The sequence below is a fragment of the Xenopus laevis genome, chromosome 4S (assembly GCF_017654675.1).
Source record: "Xenopus laevis strain J_2021 chromosome 4S, Xenopus_laevis_v10.1, whole genome shotgun sequence".
Lineage (NCBI taxonomy): Eukaryota > Metazoa > Chordata > Amphibia > Anura > Pipidae > Xenopus > Xenopus laevis.
This window is the reverse complement of record NC_054378.1, coordinates 57323235-57345421: the sequence shown is the minus strand read 5'-3', so window position 1 is coordinate 57345421 and position 22187 is coordinate 57323235. Positions and strand designations below refer to the sequence as shown.

General features: G+C 36.6%; 1 protein-coding gene across 8 annotated transcripts in view; it reads left to right on the top strand.

The window, feature by feature from the left end:
* phkb.S (phosphorylase kinase, beta S homeolog) overlaps nt 1-22187 on the top strand; it is a 180336-nt gene that overhangs the window by 126041 nt on the left and 32108 nt on the right. For all 8 annotated transcript variants that reach the window (XM_018260670.2, XM_041561274.1, XM_018260668.2 and 5 more), the window contains 7 exons: nt 4961-5044; nt 5683-5787; nt 8451-8533; nt 8633-8723; nt 18679-18740; nt 19912-20071; nt 21780-21861. In XM_018260670.2, coding sequence (XP_018116159.1) covers nt 4961-5044; nt 5683-5787; nt 8451-8533; nt 8633-8723; nt 18679-18740; nt 19912-20071; nt 21780-21861 — 667 coding nt within the window. The remainder of the gene's footprint in view (nt 1-4960; nt 5045-5682; nt 5788-8450; nt 8534-8632; nt 8724-18678; nt 18741-19911; nt 20072-21779; nt 21862-22187) is intronic.

Below are 22187 nucleotides of genomic sequence, written 5' to 3'. Positions count from 1 at the left end.
CTTGCCTTGTACCCCTAGCCAATGGAAAGGGTCTAGATGTTGTGCCATTTGCCCTGACCCGTGCCACAGGAGCCGAGTATAGCATTTTGATCCAGCTTATAAAGTTGGGCCCAATGCCAAATTTAGAAAGTGTTGCCCATAGATAATTCCATTCCACTGAATCAAAGGCTTTAGCTGAATCCAATGATAGTATTATTCTCGAACCTGCATTATCGTGTGTAGTTTGCAGGTTAACAAGCAAAATTAACTTTAATCACACTATATAAATTTTTTTTCCTTCAGTCTGGAAACTCATAATTATAGCAAACAATTTTGTGGACACTGTTATTAAGGCAAGCCTTGCATCATCTCAAAATCTTGTTTGTGCACTATAATGGGGGACCCGATGTCCATCCCCATGCCCTGGCTACACAATTAAACAGTGAAGAGAATGGGGGAATGTGTGGAGAGCAGTGACATCTATGAAGTGCTAAATGGAAAGTGAAAGTAAATGTCTGCCCCGCCTCTATGCTTAAGGCATAGAGGAGGGGCAGACAATATTTGATTGACAGGTGAGATTTATAAATGAGTTTACAACAGCTATGAATGCTTTAATAAAAAATAGAAGTTTGGTTTTATGTTTAATTTGAAAAGGACTTTTATTATACAGATTTTTGTGTCTGGGTGATGGTCCACTTTAATCGGGGATATGAACATCAAGGTTCTGTTCAATGTAGAGCAGAAATATTTCCAGCACCCATAAATTGTTGTTTCATTGAGCAGTGTTGACTTGCAATGGACATACCTTTTTTCCAACATATTTGTTTGTAATCAAGCCTTGTACTGTGTGTTGATTGCAGCAAGTTTTAATTTTCATTTGGTCGTGTTCTTGATCCTTTCATCCAAGCACTCGGATTCTGCTCTACCCTATAGAAACTATAGGGTAGCAATTGTGATAGTCTGTTAAAATCAGAATTTTCCTGTTTTTGTGCCCAGTCAAAGCTTTTATCTCAATTAAAATGAAATTTGATTGTACTATTTGAAAGGTGAGGTGCACAGGTGTCATCCAACTAACCTGAATAACCATATGCAAACCTGCTTTGAGGAGGGGTCCAATGTCGTTCCTGAAGAGTGTGCAAAACTGACATATTAGTAAAAAGTGTTGCCAACACCAAAGTTCAAAGTAATCTGTAGATGTCTAGGTGTGTGTCCTTATTGTCAAGCTTTCACTTTGTCTTTGTTTGTAGAAACGCATCAGTTCATTTGAAGATCTTTTTTGGTCTTTTCTCCTTGTTCTACCAAGTTCCAGTTGGCTTTGTATATCAGCTGCTGGATCCTTTGTTTTTAATAATTGATTCAAGTCTTCTTTGTTTATAGTGCACTGCCTCGTATTAAACCTGGGACCTCCGTGGTACAAGGCAGCAAAACTAACTACTGACCTTCCACTGTTAAAAGTACATTTTCAAAAAGTTATTGTAAGGCATTTGATTGAGGCAGTTATAATACATATAAAGAAACCAATGTTCTGGCATATGCAGGCCTATAGTCTTCTAGCTGAGAGAGATCTCTTTTTAAATAATGGTGCTACATTCACCAATCTCTCTGTACTATGACAGATATCAAAGAATCCTTGAAAATTTAATAAAGAGGTTTGGTAGTCACAGAGTTAAGCTCTAGAGTACCCTGGGATGCATACCTTCCATTCCTGGACCGTTGTTTGCTTTCATATGTTCCTAGTGTATTGAATTCAGTGGTTTAATTATTATAATTGGGTCTATAAAAAGGAAGCCATCATTAGCTGGTTGTTCTTGTTTATTCTTGAGTAATAGACGCAAAAATGACAATTCAAAATCTCTGCTTTTATCCTGTTCTCATTTACCAATATACTTCTCTCTGAGTGTCCCACCCCTTCTTAGCTCATTTTTTATATATATTCCAAAAATGTTGATTTTGTTTACTTTTTGCTGCAATATCATTTTCCATCTCTATTTTAGCTTGACTAATTTTGCATGCTGTTTTTCTTGGGGGGTTAGCGGGTTTGCATGCATCTTTTGCCTCTTTGTACCTAATAAAAGTTTCAATGCACATTTTTTCTTACCAATCATATAACTAAGGTTAAAGACACACAGAGCTACTAGTAGCATGACTACAAAACAAATTTGGCCTAATATTTAGATATATTTTGCCCCGTTTATAGTTAGTTATCCTGTGTAATACTTCTCAATAGCTACAAATTTAGTTTCTTATTGTCAGTTAGTTAAGTGTTGCTTTATACAAAGTTGTACATCAGTTACAAAAAGATTGATTTTTTTTTTTTATTACATCCATTTGTCACTCAAGTATTTTATTTTTATAGCATAAATAGTTATTTGAGTTCCTCACTTGTGTTGCTATGTAAGACAGCTATGTAATGTGGTATGGTTTCTCTTTTACACTATACAAAATGTATCGCACATTTCCTATTGTTACATTGTGAGCATTATATTTTGCACATGGACACTAGATATGTGCCAACCAAAAGACTCTTAAACAACAACGAGCTGTCAAATTGACTGTGACACTCAGCATGATGCTTATCCAAAAATCTGAAGGTAAACAAGGCACTGGTTTGATTTTGTTGAGCTACTGCAGGCTCAAGTACCCTAATCTAAGTGTGTTATATTGTGCAAAGCAGCCTCAGTACAATATCCACAAAAGGAAATAGAACTTATTGTCACTGATTCAAAACTGCAGATGGCTTGCTTTAGGTAAGGGTAAAGGGCACTTCTCTTCATGAAAGAATTGCTGCTTGAAATTTACTGCTGCCTGAATTTCAAATCCTTTTACTGATGTTATTTAGAAAGTACCTGCATGGTGACCAGGGATGCTTGTAACCTTTTTGGAAATACAGTGTGAAGGGGCAAAGGCACAATCTTGGTTTTACTTATTGAAGTAGATAGAGAAGAATGGATTAAGAAACTGATAATAATAGAGTCATGTATTGCACGGTGGAAGTATAGTGTTACCACTGCAGAATACACTGTGCCATGTTTTTCTCTCCTATTCCAAGCTGTTTTGTGTTGTCTGTGTGTTTCAAAACCCAGTGAAGAATTCCCCTTGAATAGAGTAAGATTCTCTCCAGCAATTAAATCTTCAAACCTGTAACGCCCTAAGGATATCTTAATAGCAGTGATGCATTATTCTTATTATAACCAATATCATCATAATCATCACCACTTCATTTGCAAAAGCTGTTTTTACAGAAAATGTTTGTTTGATTAGTGTAATCCCCAAAGCAGTGGACTTAGTCTCTTTCTTTTAATTCCCATTTATGACAGTTTTACCATATAGCCTTAATCATATTTCTTCACAATCAGCAGGAAAGCCCACTAGGACTGAAAACTGGATCAAGAAATAAACAATTACTATAGATGTTGTTGCTGAATGATTTGTTACTGTAACAGGCTTAATTAAATAGCTGTTGTCTCTGATTTGTTTAATACACATTAAAGAATGCAACATATTTTATCGTATTTCATTCATCAGTGGGGGTTGTTTGTTTTTATTAAAATGTTTTTTGTTGTTTATAAATGTAAATATTTGTGACTTAGACTTAAGGTGGCCATAGACACACAGATCCTATCGTACGAATTGAGGATTCGTACGATTTTCGGATCGTGTGTGGCGTGTGCCGACATCTTTCATCCGGCGGAGATCGGTCATTTGGTCGATCGGTCAGGTTTGATTTTGACCCAACCGATCCCGCTGGAGCCCATGGCACATCGTAATCAGATCGTGCGGCCATACGGCCAAACAATCAGATTACCCCCGATATAGCCATGCTTGTTAATGGCATATCGGGGAAAGATCCGCTCGTTTGGCGATGTTGCCAAACGAGCGGATCTTTGCGTCTATGGCCACCTTAACACTAGCCAGAAGAAGGATCTGTTTCAAATATTAAGAAAAGTGAAAAGGTTTAAAGAAAATCAGTGCAAATTATTTGCCCATGAATTGACCAATCATTTTGTATTACTAGGCTACTTCTTACTGAACTTTTTCATCATTGGTCCTTATGAGGCCATCCAGTTAGAAATTTGTGTGCTCAGTCTTTAGTGTGATTATACTAGAGTTCAATGTCCATCATTAGCACATGTATCAGTTCTATAACTAACTTAGCATTGCTGAGGCTCCATTTCCACTTTTTGGTTCAACTAAAAGAGCATGCATCAGTGCAGTAATGTATTATATGAATGAATTGCACAATTTCAACTCTATTGACCTATTGAACTCTATTGGAGTTGTCCCAAAACTTTCTACCTATTGCATTTACTATCCCTAGGACACCACAAAGGAGTCCCAGGGATAGTAAATGCAATAGGTAGAAAGTTTTGGGACAGCTCCACCTTCTTGTATGTCAATTTTCCTACTTTTATATCGGGTTGAGTTGCTGGGTAATTGATTTATCGTTAATTCATTTGGTTCATATATTAATTCTTCACATATTCTTCTAAGTTCTAATTTGGACTAATGCACTTGAACTTTGAGGTTACCAGCTCTTTAGCAGGCACTCTTTAAAGACCTACAAATTAGGCTGCTCATGCAGTATATGCTCTGATACAATAAATGTACTGTTCTTTTTAAAGCACTTTTTCTTGCACTTGCTCTTCAAGAATCAAGCAAGCTGGGGTAATTGTAAAATAAAATATATACTATTAAAATCTATCTGAAATGAATGAGCTAACTTGGTTTATTTGGCTCAAGTGACTGTTTTATAAACATGAATACATAATATTCCCACTCATCTAAAAAATTATTTTAAGAAAGTATTGCACACACATGCACATAAACTAGTATAACTAGGGGTGTGGTAGAATTGGGTGGTCTAGGCACCAGGTACTTACTTTATAAGTAACGTTTTGGTGCTTTAGCTAAAATATAATAACATTGTAATGTTTTATGCATGCTGGCACATTGTATTCATCATTCCATTTATATATTTTAGGCTTATCTTCATTTGGGAGTAAATAGCAAGATGGGGCTCTCCGGAAGACCTGACAGGCCAATTGGATGTCTTGGCACATCAAAGGTAAGCGATTCACAATGCCTTTAGAAAAAGAGAATTTTAATCTGCAGAAATAGCTTTTCATTTATTGTGTATTCTCTGTATAGTCACTTTAGCAGTGGTCGAAATGCAGTGTTGGTCTTTTGATAGGCAATGTTATATTAAGTACAATATGCGCTAACAACAAATTGCACGTTTGCTTCAAACAGCTCAAAAGTAAAAGTGACTTGGTTGCCAGGTCTACTTTAATACTAACTAATGACTCAAGGGTACTCTGTAAATAACTCAGTACATAATACTAGCCCATTCGGAAATTAAGAAAGGACAGCCAGAGCTTTTACTGCCACCAGACAGATATTCAATACATTCCTAAATAACTCTAGGCATTAGTTGGTGGCTATGTAATGCAAATTAATAGATATATTTAAGTAAAAATACCTCTAACATCTCCATTGTCCATTGTTCGCTGTAATTAATCTGCAAACCTGATCATCAATGCACTATAAAAGGTCTAAAAAATATTTAAATTAACATCCATATCCATTATTCTCTTATAACTTTATGTGTAAGCTATGCATAAGAGAGTTTTCTGTTGTTAGTGGTAGCAGATCTAAAAACTGCAGTTGGCTTCAAATATAAAACCAATCTATATTTTTCTATAGATTTATCGTATTCTTGGGAAGACGGTTGTTTCTTACCCCATTGTCTTTGATTTAAGTGACTTTTACATGTCACAGGATGTAATGCTTCTGATCGATGACATACAGGTATGGTTGGTTTATATAACTTAGATTTTTGCATACAATGCCAAGAATGCTTTTAAAATCTTTCTAAAAAAAAGCAGATTAAAGAAATGCAGTAGAAAATTAAATGTATAAAGTAATAATAAGCAAGAAAATAAATAAGCAATATCCACTCACAGTGAAAGATCAAATCTCTGCAAGGCTACGTCTTTCTCCAGACAGTACAGTGGTCACACTTATCCAGACTGGCTTTGTGAAGCTGCCCTGGGAACCAAGCTGATATGATCACCACTAGGCATTCTGCTTATTTAGTATTTTGTCCCTATGCAGCTATCCACTTTTGGGTCCGTGAAAGAATACTTCAGCGTAAAGTAACTTCAGTACAAGAAATGAGACAAAAAATGAAAATGTAATTTGTTCTCTTTAGTTTCATTTGCATACAAAAATCCCTTCCCTGGTCACTTTGCAGCAGTATGATTTATTTCCCCACTGCTCACTAGCTCTATAATTAAGCTTCATTTAGGTTTCTTTTTAATTAAATCTGACAATGTGTGGGAGAAATAATTAACAAAAACTTTTTTGCTTGATCATTTTCTCTTGGTTAATGCCCAATGGGTTTTGGTTCATATCACTTGCAGAGTGTATCATAGTAACAATGCTGTTTATATGGCATAGGGACCAATTATGTCTTGAAAGCATGCCCATTTTGTGCATTATGGAGAGATAATCATTCCCCTTTATCTACTTGTGGAGATTTATTTTCCCACTTTATTTCTAAGGCAGGTGTTTCAGAGTCTTAAGTAACAGAATTAAAGCACATTTTAAAGGTATAGGAATAGGCTGTGCAAAATAAAAAATGTTTCTAATATAGTTAGTTAGGCAAAAATGTAATGTATAAAGGCTGCAGTGACTGGATGTCTAACATAACAGAACAGAACACTACTTGCTTTTCAGCTCTCTTGGTTTCCACTGACTGGTTACCCTGGTTACTAAGCAGTAATCAATTAGAAATTTGAGGGGGGCCACGTGGGCCATAACTGATGCTTATGAATCTGAGCTGGATGCTGAGGATCAATTGCAAACTCACTGAACAGTTATGTCCCATGTGGTCCCCCTTCAAGTCGCTGACTAAAGGTGGCCATACACGGGCCGATAAAAGCTGCCGACAGACCGTGTCGGCAGCTTATTGGCCCGTGTATGGGGGCCCCCGACGGGCTTCCCCGATCGAGATCTGGCCGAAAGTCGGCCAGATCTCGATCGGATGGGATTAAAAATCCCGTCGGATCGCGGCCGCATCTGTTCGTTGATGCGGCCCCGCGATCCGACCGCCCGTTTGGTGAACGCTAGGATCCGATCGTTGGGCCCTAGGGCCCACGATCGGATCAGCCCGATATTGCCCACCTCAAGGTGGGCATATCGGAGGGAGATCCGCTCGTTTGGCGACATCGCCAAACGAGCGGATCTATCCGTGTATGGCCACCTTTAGAGAGCTGAAAAGCAGGAAGTTGGATTCTGGCTGTTATATTAGACATCCACTTACTCCAGCCTTTATACATTACATTTTTGCCTAACTATATTAGAAACATTTTTATTTTGCTCAGCCTATCTAGTTATCCAGTTTTTATTTTTATACTGAACTGTTCCTTTAAGAAGAGAAGAAAAATCATGAAGAAAAAATACCTTCCGAACAAATACTTAACCAGTCAATAAATTATATGATAATAAGTAAGCAATGAAATATTTTACCAAATCTGATATACATATCAGTGTATATATATATATATATATATATATATATATATATATATATATATATATATATATATATATATATATATACAGTAAATATTGCTCTTTTGCATATTTTATCTTGAATCACCATTGTTGATGCTCTGTTTGTCCCACACTAATCACCTGAAAGCTGTAACTAATGCAACTCTAACTGTTAAAGGAATGCATTTAGTTGCAAAAGACACATTCTTTGATTGATGTAAACTTGCATTTATGTGCACCCTTCCATTGTGTAGGAACACAGTGCTTCATATGAATCAGATACATGGACCTAATGCTTAAAATGTTTTGCTATATGCAAGTATCCAATAGCAGTAAAGTATATTTTTATAAAAATGTATCTGTAGCAATAAGTCAAATCAACAGGACTTACTGGGGGTCATTTATTAACACTGGGCAAATTTGCTGTGGGCAGTAACCCATGGCAACCTATGAAATTGTTGCATTCATTGTTCTACCTGCAGCTGCCTGAAAAAAGTCACTCACTGATTGGTTGCTATAGGTTACTGCCCATGGGCAAATTTGCCCAGTGCTGATAAATGAGCCCACTGTGTTTTTCTTGAAGATGTTTCACCAGTCATCTAACTGGGTCAGGTGACTGGTGAAACGTCTTCAAGAAAAACACAGCAAGTCCAGTTGGTTTGACTTATTACTACAGATATACCATGACCTGGATGATTGAAAATCACAAACACATTTATGAAAATGTTTTATTTAGATGAAGCAGTGTTTTAAATGTAGGCTATTGTGATATACATAATTCAAGTGACTCTGTATGCCTGACTTGTTTGAGTGACCAAAAGTAAATGGCAGTTTTTACTTTTGAAGTGCACGGGTTCATGGCAGTCCCTGTACTGGCTGCAAAATAAATTACATTGTTTGCTGTTCTTTTGTAGAATGCTTTGCAGTTCATTAGGCAGTATTGGAAAATGAATGGACGTCCCTTGTTTCTGGTTCTCATTCGGGAAGATAACATCAGGTACAGTGTACTTTTTCTGTTAACAAAATTGTCATTGACATATCGAAAAGAGCTGCTCTTAAACACAACTCCTTGTCTTTTCTTTTTAATCCCCCTTAGGGGAAGTCGATTCAATCCAATTTTAGACATGTTGGCCTCTTTTAAGAATGGAAATGTGGCTGGGGTGAAGGTTCATGTGGACAGACTGCAGGTAAGTTTCATTCTAACAATTCATTCTGCTTAGAGTTTTTGCCTCTGTTTGATGTCCTTCAAGCACCAGGGTTCTGCCTGCATCTCTAAAGTCACCATGTGAATAGAAGGAGCTGCTACGGACACACATTAGTAACTTATTAGCCTAGAGACTTTCAGATACAGGAAGATATTGACTTAATGGTTTCTAAATTGGATGTCTTCTCTGTTAAATTGCTTTATTATTACTCAACCCATGCACAGCTTCTTAATAACCATTGAAGATCCCCAGATATTGTATGTTAGGTCTTGATGTATATATTGCAGTTTTAATTATTTCTGAAATATATTACCATATGCCTATTGCCTTATTGATGTAGGTTTAATGTGGGAAGGAAAGTGGGATTGTTATCTCTCTTGTATTGATATTTGGAGCACTTGATATCTTCCCCCCCCCCATTTTTTAAAAGATCATGTCACAATGATCTGAGCTTTACCTGACACAGTCAAACCAACATATCATCTGACATGGTCTGTGGCAAAAATAATACTGTTACCCTAACGTGTCATGATTCGGAGGTCCACTGCTGCCTCTGCTCAACCTGCAAGTCATCTACACTATTACATAAAATTGTGGGGAATTACTATTTGAATTCCCCATTATCAGTAACAACAGTAAAGACTGCCATCAAGCTAGATCAATGTTGTCCAACTTCTGTGGTACTGTGGGCCGGAAAGCCCGATAATGGAAGCCAGTGTTGACCCCTCCATGTTTTTAAAGCATACTTATGTTACCACAAGATCTTTAAAGACAATATCCACATTAATGGTGGTAACACACAAAAAAACAAATGGTTGGTGCTCACTGCAGGGATATCACTCATCACTTCATTTTGGAAAAACTGTAAGGCATACTAAAACATATCCTTAAATCCATTTATCTCTGCACCCCCCCCATCACATGATTAAACACCTTAGGGGTATTTAACAACAAGCCATTCCATGTCAAAATGATGACAAAATTGCCATATTGCATAATAATGCCAGACTAGAGCTGTTAAAAGTACCGTATATGCAATTGTTCATGGACTTTAGAAAAGGAGGTGTTAGATATGTTTTATCACCCTCATTTCCTTTCTTAAAGGAAATGTATAAAAACAGCAAATTGGAATTTAATTGGACAACTCACAGACACCTGTAACTATTTTAGAGTGAGTAAATAAAAAATTGATTTCATTTCATAGTTGCCATAGAAGTGTAGCAATTGAGTAAATTATTAGTTTTCAAACTGACTAATCATGCTAATTGACTATTACATAATACAGGGTTAGTATCTATTTTCCAAAATCCCTAAAACCTGAGGTTATCCGGAAGAGGGATTTTTCCATAAATTAGATCTGCAAAAAAAAAAGATTAAATAAACCCAATAGGATTGTTCTGCCCCCAATCTGGATATATGCAGCTTAGTTAGGATAAAGTCCAAATTGCTGTTTTCAAAATTTCAATTCTTTGCTTAAAATTGTCTCTATGCGAGATGGCCTTCCTATAATTTTTCTTGGATAATGGGTTTCCACATAACAGATGCCATACATATTTGTAATAGTGACTTGACTAGTAGTCAAAGGATTCTCTGCTAATAACTGGCAATATTTTTCAAATGATGATTTACCTGCAATCATTGCCATTTAGGCTACATTACTTATTAATAGAACCTGTGAACTGGAAAAATAGTGTTTTATGTTAGGCCATTCTTTTTTATTTATTTATACACATCAAGTGTAAATCCCAGTGGGGACAGATTTTCAGAATTTTTTTTTTTTTTTTTTTTTTTTTACTGTGAATGAGGAGCGAGTTGTTAAAGGAACAGTAACGTCAAAATATAAAAGTGTTTTAAAGTAATTAAAATATAATGTACTGTTGCCCTGCACTGGTAAAACTGCTGTGTTTGCTTCAGAAACACTACTATTGTTTATATAAATAAGCTGCTGTGTAGCAATGGGGGCAGCCATTCAAAGGAGAAAAGACACATCAGATAGCAAATAAGCTCTGTCTGTCTAATGGTGTTATCTATTATCCATTAGTTAACCTGTGCCATATAGCCATTTTTCAATTTCCGCCATTGCTCCCCAGCAGCTTGTTTATATGAACTATAGTAGTGTTTCTGAAGCAAACACATCAGTTTTACCAGTGCAGGGCAACAGTACATGATATTTTCATTACTTAAAAACACTAACATTTTTTGGTGTTACTGTTCCTTTAAAGGGATACTGTAACTCCTTTTACTATCAGTGGGCATGTTTTCTCAGTGCAGTAAACCTTAGCAACCAGATGCAGATATTGGAATAAGGACGCCCCTTGTACATAGCTTATCTTTACCTGAGTCTCAAGAGTAGACTTTCTACATAGAGCGATGTGCATAAATCTTCAGGTTTAGTTATACTGTGTTAGTTGAACCTATTTCTCCGTGACACTAGAAATTATAGTTCTGCTGGCGAGTGTGTGTGTCTGCATTATACCAGATTATTACTGAATGCAACAAGGGGATCCAATATCCCTCTGTGAAAACAATAAAGTGCAGCATAAATTCATATAGTTATCAAACCTTCTACAGGAGTAGTATATTCCAAAAAATTGCCCTTTTGTAAATATTTTGTAAAGTAATTTATTATTTATATTGCCCATTGTCACAATTGTTTATATATATATATATCCCCCCCAAGAAAAAAATAGAAGAAATGCATACTCTGGGAAGAAATGGGTTAAAATACCCATGTTACTATGGTAACAGTACATGCACCTTTTCTACACAAGACTGATGGTCTTTGTATTGAAACCCTGTAGTCTATTTTCTCTTAATTTCCCTTCTGTACTGATATAAAAGGACACCCAGAAGTAGTGATGTGTAGGTTGGGCCGACCTCTGTTGGTGGGTTTGGCTGACTTTGTTGTGTCGTGGGCAGGTTTAAGTTGAGCGATTCCTTACGCTCTCCCTGCCCACAACCTTACCGTGCTAGTTTCTGTCTCCTGTGCGCCGCTTTTATAGACTCGCGCTTGCTTGGCCCCCACTCCCTTCTGTGACATCATAGAGGACGGAAGTCGGGTGCAGGTCGACTTTTTGTCGAGTCACACATCACTACCCAAAAGCATATTAACCTTAGTTATACATGTCATTTTAAAACCATGTACCAGCATTACTAGAGAGTTTTCACAGGGTTGATCTCACGCAGAATCATTGCATTGGCTCGAATTCAGCATGGAAATGCTCTAGCATGTATTTTTGCATTAGGTTGTGTGCCTGAACCAGGGCTAAAGCAGTAGTTCAAGGTACAGGCAATTTATCAGCCTGTGCTGTTCTGCAGGCCGAGATCAACCCCTGTGTAGCAGTAGCATAAGTGTCAGCTGGCTATTTCCAAAGTGGCCTCACTCCACATCTCTGAATTACTGGCATAAGCCCTCTACCCTATAGGTAATCGGAGATCAAAAGTGAAAAAGAGGGTTCATTTACAAATACAAATCAATAGTTTAGATAAAAAAGTAAGAATATATTGATGCTATTCACACAAGGTATTTGCACTCAATCATTTATGTAGTGGCTTGTGGCTATATACCGTATATACTCGAGTATAAGCTGAGTTTTTCAGCATCCAAAATGTTCTGAAAAAGTCTACCTCGGCTTATACTCGAGTCAGCGGGCAGTAGCAGAGATTGCAGTCACTTTTAATCATTCCTATACCAACAGTTCGCTTGGGGAGAGACTGCAATATCACACAACGCCCTCTGTTGGTTATATGAAAGAATAACAGTGACTGCAATATCACACAGCACCCTCTGTTGGTTATATGAAAGAATAACAGTGACTGCAATATCACACAGTGCACTTATAATTCTAACACAACTGTAAATCCTATAGCAGTCCAACATCACTAACCTGATCAATCACGGTTTTTGGTAGAAATTATATTTCTACATGGCAAATAATTTACCAGTAGTTGTAGTAGAGTAATAAAAAACCAACAGACCCATTAATTATTCAGTTACACAGAATCAGCAGCATGCTTGTCATGACTGTTTGAGTCATGACAAGCATGCTGCTGATTTTGTGTAACTGAATCATTAATTAAGGCTTGTACAAAATAATAGCATTGTGGGGTCATTCATTCTGTGAAAAAACATGTGTCAATTACGGCCCTTATTTAAGGAAAGAAGGCAGCAAATGTTGTGCATGCTGGTTATAGTGCATTACTCTCTGAAAATCTGAGCAAAATGGGTTGTTCCAGACATTATTCAGAAGAACAGCGTACTTTAATTTAAAAGTTGACTGCAAAGGGGAAAACATATAAAGAAGTGCAGAAAATGATAGGCTGCTCAGCTAAAATGACCTCAAATGTTTTAAAATAGCAACCAAAACCTGAAAAAAGTGGAAGAAAACTGAAAACTAACATTGGATAGAAGAATAGCCAAAATGGCAAAGACTCGGCCAAATCAGCTCCAGGAAGATCAAATAAGGTCTAAAGTTACCTGTGAGTACTGTTACAATTAGAAGACGCCTATGTGAAGCCAAGCTATCGGCAAGAAGCGCCAGCAAAGTCCCATTGTTGAAAAAAAGACGTGTGCCGAAGAGGTTACAATTTGCCAAAGAACACATTGACTGGCCTAAAGAGAAATAGTGCACCATTTTGTGGACTGATGAAAGCAAGATTGTTGTTTTTGGTTCTAGGGGCCGCAGAAAGACGGGTCAGACGAGCCCCACATGCTAAATTGAAGCCACAGTACACTGTGAAAACAGTGAAACATATTTGTTAGGGATGGGTGAATTTTTTCACCTTGTTTCGCCACAGAAATGACGCCCATATATTTGTATATTTGTAAAGACGAGCATCAAAATAATCGGCGTTTAACAAAAAATTTTTTACGCACATAGACTTTAGAAACCAAGAAATGCAGAAGAATTGTGGAATGTCACAGGTGCCAGAAGTTGGTCGACTCCATGCAACACAGATGTGCAGCAGTTCTCAGAAACACTACTTATACAATTAAATATTAGTTCAGTGATTCAAAGGAAAGAAAAATCTTGAAACATTTTTCAGTCTATAAAGTGAATGTTTGAGTTTCTAAAGAAGAATGAAGACACTTTTTGGAACAGCCTAATATTCTTTTCTTCACTTTCTGTAGAGGAATAACACAAATTTGATAGATTGTGCTTCATGTTTAGATTTGGAATAGAATGTGCAGTGTTTCCAATGCATTTACTTATATGGAAATGAAAGCTGTTATCCAGAATGCTCGTAGTGACCTGGGGTTTTCAGGATAATAGATTTCTGTAATTTGGATACCTTGTCTACTAAAAATTAATGTAAACAATAAATAAACCCAATAAACTGGTTTTGCATCCAATAAGGTTTGGATTATTTGATATAATACACAAAAGCCATGAATATCCTGTTAATTATAACCTTATAAATGGCTCTTAGTGATGTCATCAGTAATAAACGGAGCTTAGTGATGTCATTTTTGTCACATGACTCACTAAAACTTGTGTATTATAATAAATAATGTACCCCTTGTTGGAAAATATGAAGATATTAGTAGTACCCTCGGAGTTCCATGACCTGTATAAAAGTGTTTGGCCTTCGGCCTCGAGCTTTTATATGGTCATGGAACTCCTCTGCGACTTATAATATCCTTATATTTTACAATAGGGGGTACTTTATTCATTATATAATGGAGTCTGTGGAAGACGCCTTTTCGTAATTTGGAGCTTTCAGGATAACGGGTTTCCGGATAAAGGATCCAATTAGGATTTAGAGCTTTATTTACTTTTTTTTTTTTTAAAAAAAAATACTGCTATTATTATGAACACAAGTCTTAGTGACTGCTTAGGAAAAACTACCATTGAACACTCCAAAGGCATTCAGGCATTTGAAGCAAAGATAACAATTCTCCAACACTTGATATTTTCAGATGGGAAAATCCATAGGGAAAATTAAATATTGAAGCATCTTTAAAGAACATAGCAAAATCAGCCAACAAAAAAAAGAACAAGAGGGGGTGAAGTGGAGATGAAAAAAGTAACACGCAAGGAATTGAAAAAGTACTAAAGATAAGATTGTGAGAGAAATGTCCCCATAGAACTTTCACTAGATAAACCATAAGATGCATTTTTCTCATATGGAATGTTAGCCAATGTGAGCATTAAATGACTGAATGAAAGGTAAATGTAAGACGCAGGAGAACATGATGAATAAAAAAGAATAATAGCAAAGGAGAAACTATAAGCTGAAGACTTTGTAGAAAACTTCAATACAGGAATGAAAGCTGTTTTGCTCTCCTGTGGTAAACTGTCCTTTCACCCTTTTGTACATATGCCCTAAGGTAAGAGCAGAACAGTAATGGACACAAGCAGCAGAAGATCAAATAAAAAGGTGGGTGAATGAGGAGCTTATGAAAGGGAACAGATATAAATAGCATAAGAAATAAAATCACAGCAAAAGAGTCCCATTTGCTAGTTTATTTATGTTAATGTAACCTTAGCACTGCCAGTATAGCACTCAACAGTAAATGGGTTTTCATGAGAAAAACAAAGCCTGCTAATTATTCATATCTTCTATACTGATAATTATAGTAGATGTTCCTAAAATCTTCCCTGTCCAAGCTCCAGACCACTCATGCCTAAGAAATGTTGCAGTCATGATATCAATTATTGATAAATGTTCATTATAGGCGTTTCTTTTTTTTAATGCACTTTCCATGTTGATGCATAAAACTTTCCCCAAAGACCAGCTCGCGATGCAATAAGCATATAACTATTACAGTAATTGCTGTGCTACAGAATTGTACTTTTGTGGAAGAACGGATTTGACAACACATTGCTTTCTCCCACACTTAAATTAATGATGGAACTTAAAGAACGGGTGAAGCCATTAAAGTAATTGAACATTTTTTTAAAACCCGGTTTGTAAGAGTCCAATTTTCTGATTTACTTCTGCATGCTCAGAAGTTCTGCTAATTAATTTGTTTTTTATCCTTCAGAGGAAGTAAGCTACATGGCTTATCTTACAGCAGCTTAGCTATAAAATGATTTCTCAAAAGACAGTAAATATCATGGTTGCAAAATGTAAATTTAAAGGCACAGCAGGTTAGTTTGGACGGAGGTACAGTTCTAACGTATTTGGAATTACATAGTGGGTTAACGTTACCCATGTTTGCACGGTCACCTTGGTCCCAGTAATAGCTGTATTTTTCTGTAGAGAACTCTCATAGCTAAAACTTGACGGATGTGTAAGGAATGTATTTCACAACAAGGTCTTATCAGTCTGTGCTTTGAGCAGATGTTGGGAAGCTTAGAGGTCATAAATCATAAAGCATAAATTAGGTTTACAGACACCTAAAACATAATGCACAACATTTCTGTCCTATTTCTTTTGTTAAGCTTATGTTTCCTTTAACAATAATTGGATCTTATTACTCCTGCTATAAGTCTGGGACTCAATACATGCGAGAGAAGAATAAACAGTTGTGCTGGTCATTTGCAGGTCTACAATTGTCTCTCTATTTTACATACATACGGGGGAATGTAATAAAAGTCGGTAACGGAAAAACTATTCGCAATGAGAAAAGTTATGCCTTTGTGCAAATAAATTTTGCTTTGCGCAAATTAAATATAGCTGTTGCGAACATGGAAACTGTTTAGCGACACTTCCAACAGTGGAAGACTGTATAGTTTGCGCCAATGTGCAGTAAATGAAATAAAAATTCTTGCTGAAAAAGTCGTTATGTTTGCTCCAAAAGATTACGACTCCTTCAAGCACTTCTTAAGAGTGCGCAATTAAAATTTGCAATGTGCAATTAAAATTCTCAATGCAACAACAGTTTAAGGAACAATAATACATTGCGAGATGTGGATTTTTATTCTTATTGGTACAAATTGTTTTTCTCTTTGCGAGTTTAATTACATTCCCCACATAGGTTGTAAAATACATAGTATTTTTACAAAACCGATGCACTGGTACTAGTTTAGGTGCAAGAAAATATAGGAGAAATTGTTTAATGTTTTCATGTACACAAAGAGGAGAAGATTTGTGTCTATTGCTGCTGCTGCTAATAGTAAAAATATTCTTTTCCATTTTTTTCCCTACTTCCTGTTCACCTCAGACCTACATTATATACCAGGTCATTAATACCTGAACCCTGGGGCAATGCTAGTGTAATATAAGACCTTTTGATAAACCAATTCTGCTGTAATGAATTTGCAGCCTTGCTCACAGCTATTATATATAATATATGTGCAGGATGGGGTGTGTGCTTTGACATATGATAAAATATTATGGGGAAATAAAAATCACAGCTGTTCTTTGGCTTTAATAGGACTCTGCTAAAATTGAAGATATGTTGGTTACCTACAAAGGCTGCATTATGTTCTTGTTTTATCCCCTTTAGTTTATTCCCAGATATCTTTACAAATGAAAGATTAAAACATACATTAAAAGTATTTTATAGAAAGCTATTTAGAAAGCCATGTGCCTGGCTGTGTTGCAATACTGATAAGACTTGCATGGTAGTAGACATTTATAATTCGTATTGGCTACAGTCACGCATTCTTTTATTACAAAAAATCAGCCTGTGCAGTTGGCAGTAGCTGCTTAGTCTATGTTCATTGTTGCACTCTTTTCATCTGTTTGTTGGGTATTCTTACCTATACGCTAGCAGATGGAAGGGGAGGAAGGTGACAGAGGATAATAAATTGTATGCTCCACTCATTGTGAGAAGGTACTTAGCCTAATACCAGACCTGTTCATTACTATGCTACAGATGTGAGCAGACTGCCATCAGTTCAGAGCTTTCCCAAGAACGCTGTATCTTTATGATCCAATATATGGGAAAACAAATGACATAAACATGGATTGGCATAAAAGATATAGCAGATAAGAACCAATCACATTCTATCTATGTCACGGTATGAATGAAGGCAGGGTCTCTCTGGGCTTTAAATCGAAAGCATACAATTTAAATACCATTATTTTATTTTTACAAAGGGGCACTGTATTGCTTCTTTTTAATTCTGCACTTTGCATTGCACTGTTATTTGCAACAGCTGCTCTAATCAGAGTAAACCAAGAGGCTAATGATTTAAGTTGACTTTATGTAAATGAATGTCAGGTGTTGTCCTTAGGGAGTGAAAGTAAGAAGCACAACTCTTATTTTGATTACTGTGCAAGTAGGGAAATGCCCTAGTGTGGCTTAGGTTCTTTGCTAGAATCAGGCCATCTTTTTATGTAAGGAAACAGTTGGTAAATGATTAAAGTTATATGATATTTTCATATTTTTTATTTTTCCTTTGTATTAGTCCAATTAAACTATAGGACCATGCTTGCATAAGTATGTTCCTTTCCTTTTTTTATAATGGCGCTTTTTGCTCATTTTAGTCCTGCCTAAGCTACCTGGCCTAGAATGTCTTGAGCTACCACTAGACATTCAGTTGTGTTATCCACTTGCTGATATGACTGAGGGCATGTATAGCAACAAGTAGTCAGCACAGCCATTGTCAATAACTTGTTGAGGTGGTGCACGTTACTTCAATGGCCACTTTCCATTGGAATCACAATAGGCAGACGTTTTTTCAAACAGCACCACCAAAATTTTCTTATTTCTTAAAAGCCTTTATTAGTGCTTTAGGGCATCACAGCAACGTTTCAGGCCATGCGGTCTTTTATCAAGCTACTAAGGGCACGGCCCATCTTTTTTGTGTAGGCATCTAGAAATTTGCACTTTCCCCCTTGGTTGTTTACACCAGAATAATAATCTAGCAGGAAACTAAGGCAATAGAACGTATATCAAAAAAGCTTAGCTAATGACAATCCAAGAAAACTGTGCAGACTCTACACTAGAATAAGTTCTACCTCAAAAATAAAATAAAACTGAGATTGTCTTTTGAACTAGAATTTCATTTTGGTTTCTCTTTGTGCTTCATTTTAAATGCAGACCCTAATATCTGGTGCAGTGGTTGAACAACTGGATTTCTTGAGGATCAATGAGTCAGAAGAGTAAGTAGTGATATATTTTTTGTGTGAACGATCTCCCTAAAAGTTTAACCTCCTGTCTGTTTTATACCATTGCATCCAGTTTAGAATCCCCCAGTATAATCCTAGCTTTGCACAATTAAAGGGCAATGAAACCCAAATACAAATGAAGCTCAATGTATTAGCCTCATATGTGAAGAGCTACTTACTATTAGCCTGTCTCCAGCCAAATTCACCTGTTCAAGTATTCCAAATTTTGATTTATAAAATATTGCAACATCCATCTAATACAGCAAATATCCTTCATACCCATGGAAAAGTGTGTTCTGAGGGCACGTGCATGCACATATTCACTTCCCAAGCCCTACACGAGCAAATTAGTCTGTAGTTTTCCCTTGACTGCAATGACGTTCAGGTCAAATGGCACATGCAAAGGTTATCGCTGACCTCTCCCTCAGTTCTGAGCGCCAATAGCAAGAATTGTGTGGGGTTGCCATAGCAATGCAATTGCTGTTCTGCAATTTCGCCTCCTGCCTTGAGCTACTTAGAGTTGCAGGAGCGATTGGCACTGCCGGGTGATGTTGTGATGGCTGATTCTGTTAATGTCTTTAAGAATGGCTTGGATGATTTCTTAGACAAACATAATATCAAAGGCTATTGTGATACTAATCTCTATAGTTAGTATAGGTATGGGTATATAGAATTTATGGGAGAGTAGGGAGGGGTGTGTGTGGATGCTGGGTTTTCATTTGGAGGGGTTGAACTTGATGGACTTTGTCTTTTTCCAACCCGATTTAACTATGTAACTACTATGTAGCTATCTGTCTGACGGCTGTACTTTCCAAAGGACTATTATTTCAAGCTTTGATTAAGTTAAATCATTAAATTGCGCTAAGCAACGCAACGCTATGCCGTTTGAGGGTTTATGTTCTAAACGCTGTCAATGTGACATACTGGGGTCATGGGGGACAATATGTGTCAATATGGCAGAGGAGAAGTGGCATGAAGTAAATAAAGATGGCAGCCACAAACTCCAGCTTTTTGAATACATGGAAGGTGTTTAAACAAGTAAATTATAATGAATCTTTAGATTCTAATATGGCATGTCAAATGGTGGGACCTAACTAACATTTGGGAGAAATCTTGTATTGAAACCTTTCATTCTTCTTTAATATTGGAATTATTTCTGTCACAGGGTACCTGAATTCAGAAGTTTTGAAGAGCTTGAAGTACCTAAACATTCAAAGGTTAACAGGCAAGCAAGCATCCCTATTGCAGATATGGAGCACCAGCCAGAGATTAACATTGGAGAGTGGAAACAAAAAACAACTTATGAGGTTCTTGAGAAACTGAATGTAAGCCTCAGTTCATCATCCTTCTGTTGTGGCTTTTTAGTCTTATTAAGAAATGGCACAAATCCTTATTTGTATGTAGTATTAATGCATTACTTGCTTTCCCCTAAAAATAAACTCTTATGTGTGGGGACCATGGTTTTTATGAGCACAAAACATATTTCTGACATATTATGAGTTACATTTATATATGTACGCTGGAAAATTGTACATCAAACCTTTACATGATGATAATATTCTAGAATGGCATTTGCTCATAACCACTAATATCCTTATAAGCTGTGATTGGCCTATTGCAGTTAGGCTAATAAGAGTAGTCATCTTATTGGCTGCAATGTGTTATATCATTTGTGCTTACTATGCTAGTTGGGTGTACTGGGAGGGTGAATTCACAAAAGTGGCATCAAGACAACATTTAAGTTAATCTGGAGTAAAATTTGGCACCCCAGGACCTTTGTGCATGCTTGTATTGCTCTCTAACCTTTTTTACATTCAAATTTGGCTCAAGTGTAAAAAATGTTGGCGACCTGTGCCCTATACCATAATTTGTAAACAAGCCACACACTCATGAAGGTGGGGAGCTTGCCCATTTTATGGTGATCACCTGTGTGGCTGTGTATGCCTGCTAGACTTTTGTTTTGCCAAAGAAATGTTCAGCTGTAAAGTATTTTTACAATAAACATCTGCATCCCCATAAGCTGATATCTAAAAGAAGGAACAAAAACATTTATTTAAAAGGTAAAAGTGCCTTTTGCCCTGATCTATCATATGTTCCTATGTAGTAATAGCACTTATCTCAATAACCCCTTTTAAGTTACAAATTTAGAGTTACTATACATCTCCACCAGACCAATAGATGCCTGTATATAATCATTGGCATACTGTAGCTTTTTTGCAGGTGCTCAAGCAACATTTTCCCTGCAGGTGGAGAGAAGTTGTACCTGTGTTTCTTGTGCAGTCAGCCTAAAAGGTGCCTCAAAATGGTCATGGTTTTTACCAACATACATCAACTATGCGGCCATTTAATAAAGACAGACTTTATAGAAAAGCTTTTATAGATGACTTAAGAAAAATCCTGTGGGAACATGTCTGCAAGTGTTTTATTCTGGCCAAGTTTAGAACTCTTAATTATAAGTATATCATTACATCCCTGGGTCTTCCTTTAACTCAGTGGGCTTGTTTACCAAAAACGACTCTATACCGTTAATAGCAACTTATCTAAGATTTGCTTTCATTTATTTAAACTTCAGTATGCTACTCAATGCTAATTGATTGCTATGGTTTTTGTCCTAGGGTAAATATCACTGGTAAAGTTTTCAAGCTTTTACATTAGCATATCATTGTCTGGTTTATTTATTACTATCCTTACCATATGGTAAAAATTTAATATTGGTGGGTTGCTTCTCTGATAATATTGACTTACTGTATATTTATCTCTGCTTTATCTTTTTATTAATTCTATTTGATTGATCACATGAGTTCTTGTAGATTGCTTGTAGCTCACACAGACATTGCTTTATTGTCAGGGGCATAACTAGGTATAGGGGCCCCACGAGGCCCTAATTCATATACAATTTCAATAAATATTGGAGAAACAAGTCAACCTCTAAACATTTTGGGGGCCTGAAAAATAATTTGCTGTGGGGCCCAGTAATATCTAGTTACGCCACTGTTTATTGTTGTTTGAATTCTGTATTGTTTCTTGTTAAAGGACTGCACCTGCTTGGCAAGCCAGGCCATCTTACTAAGTATCTTACTTAAAAGAGAAGGACCTCATTTTATAACCAAGGAAGGTATGTACTATCTGTGTAACAGACAGTAGGTTGCTACATGATTTCTTAGTGACTTGTTCTATACTTTCTCTTAGTCACTGATCTACTGTATGCATATACACACAGTGGATTTCAGAAATTTTAAAAACATGTTTTTTCCAAAACACATCAGTTAATAGTGCTGCTTCAGCAGAATTCTGCACTGAAATCCATTTTTCAAAAGAGCAAACAGATTTTGTTATATTCAATTTTGAAATCTGGCCTGGGGCTAGACATATTGTCAGTTTCCCAGCTGCCCCAGTCATGTGACCTGTGCCTGCACTTTAGGATGGAATTACTTTCTGGCA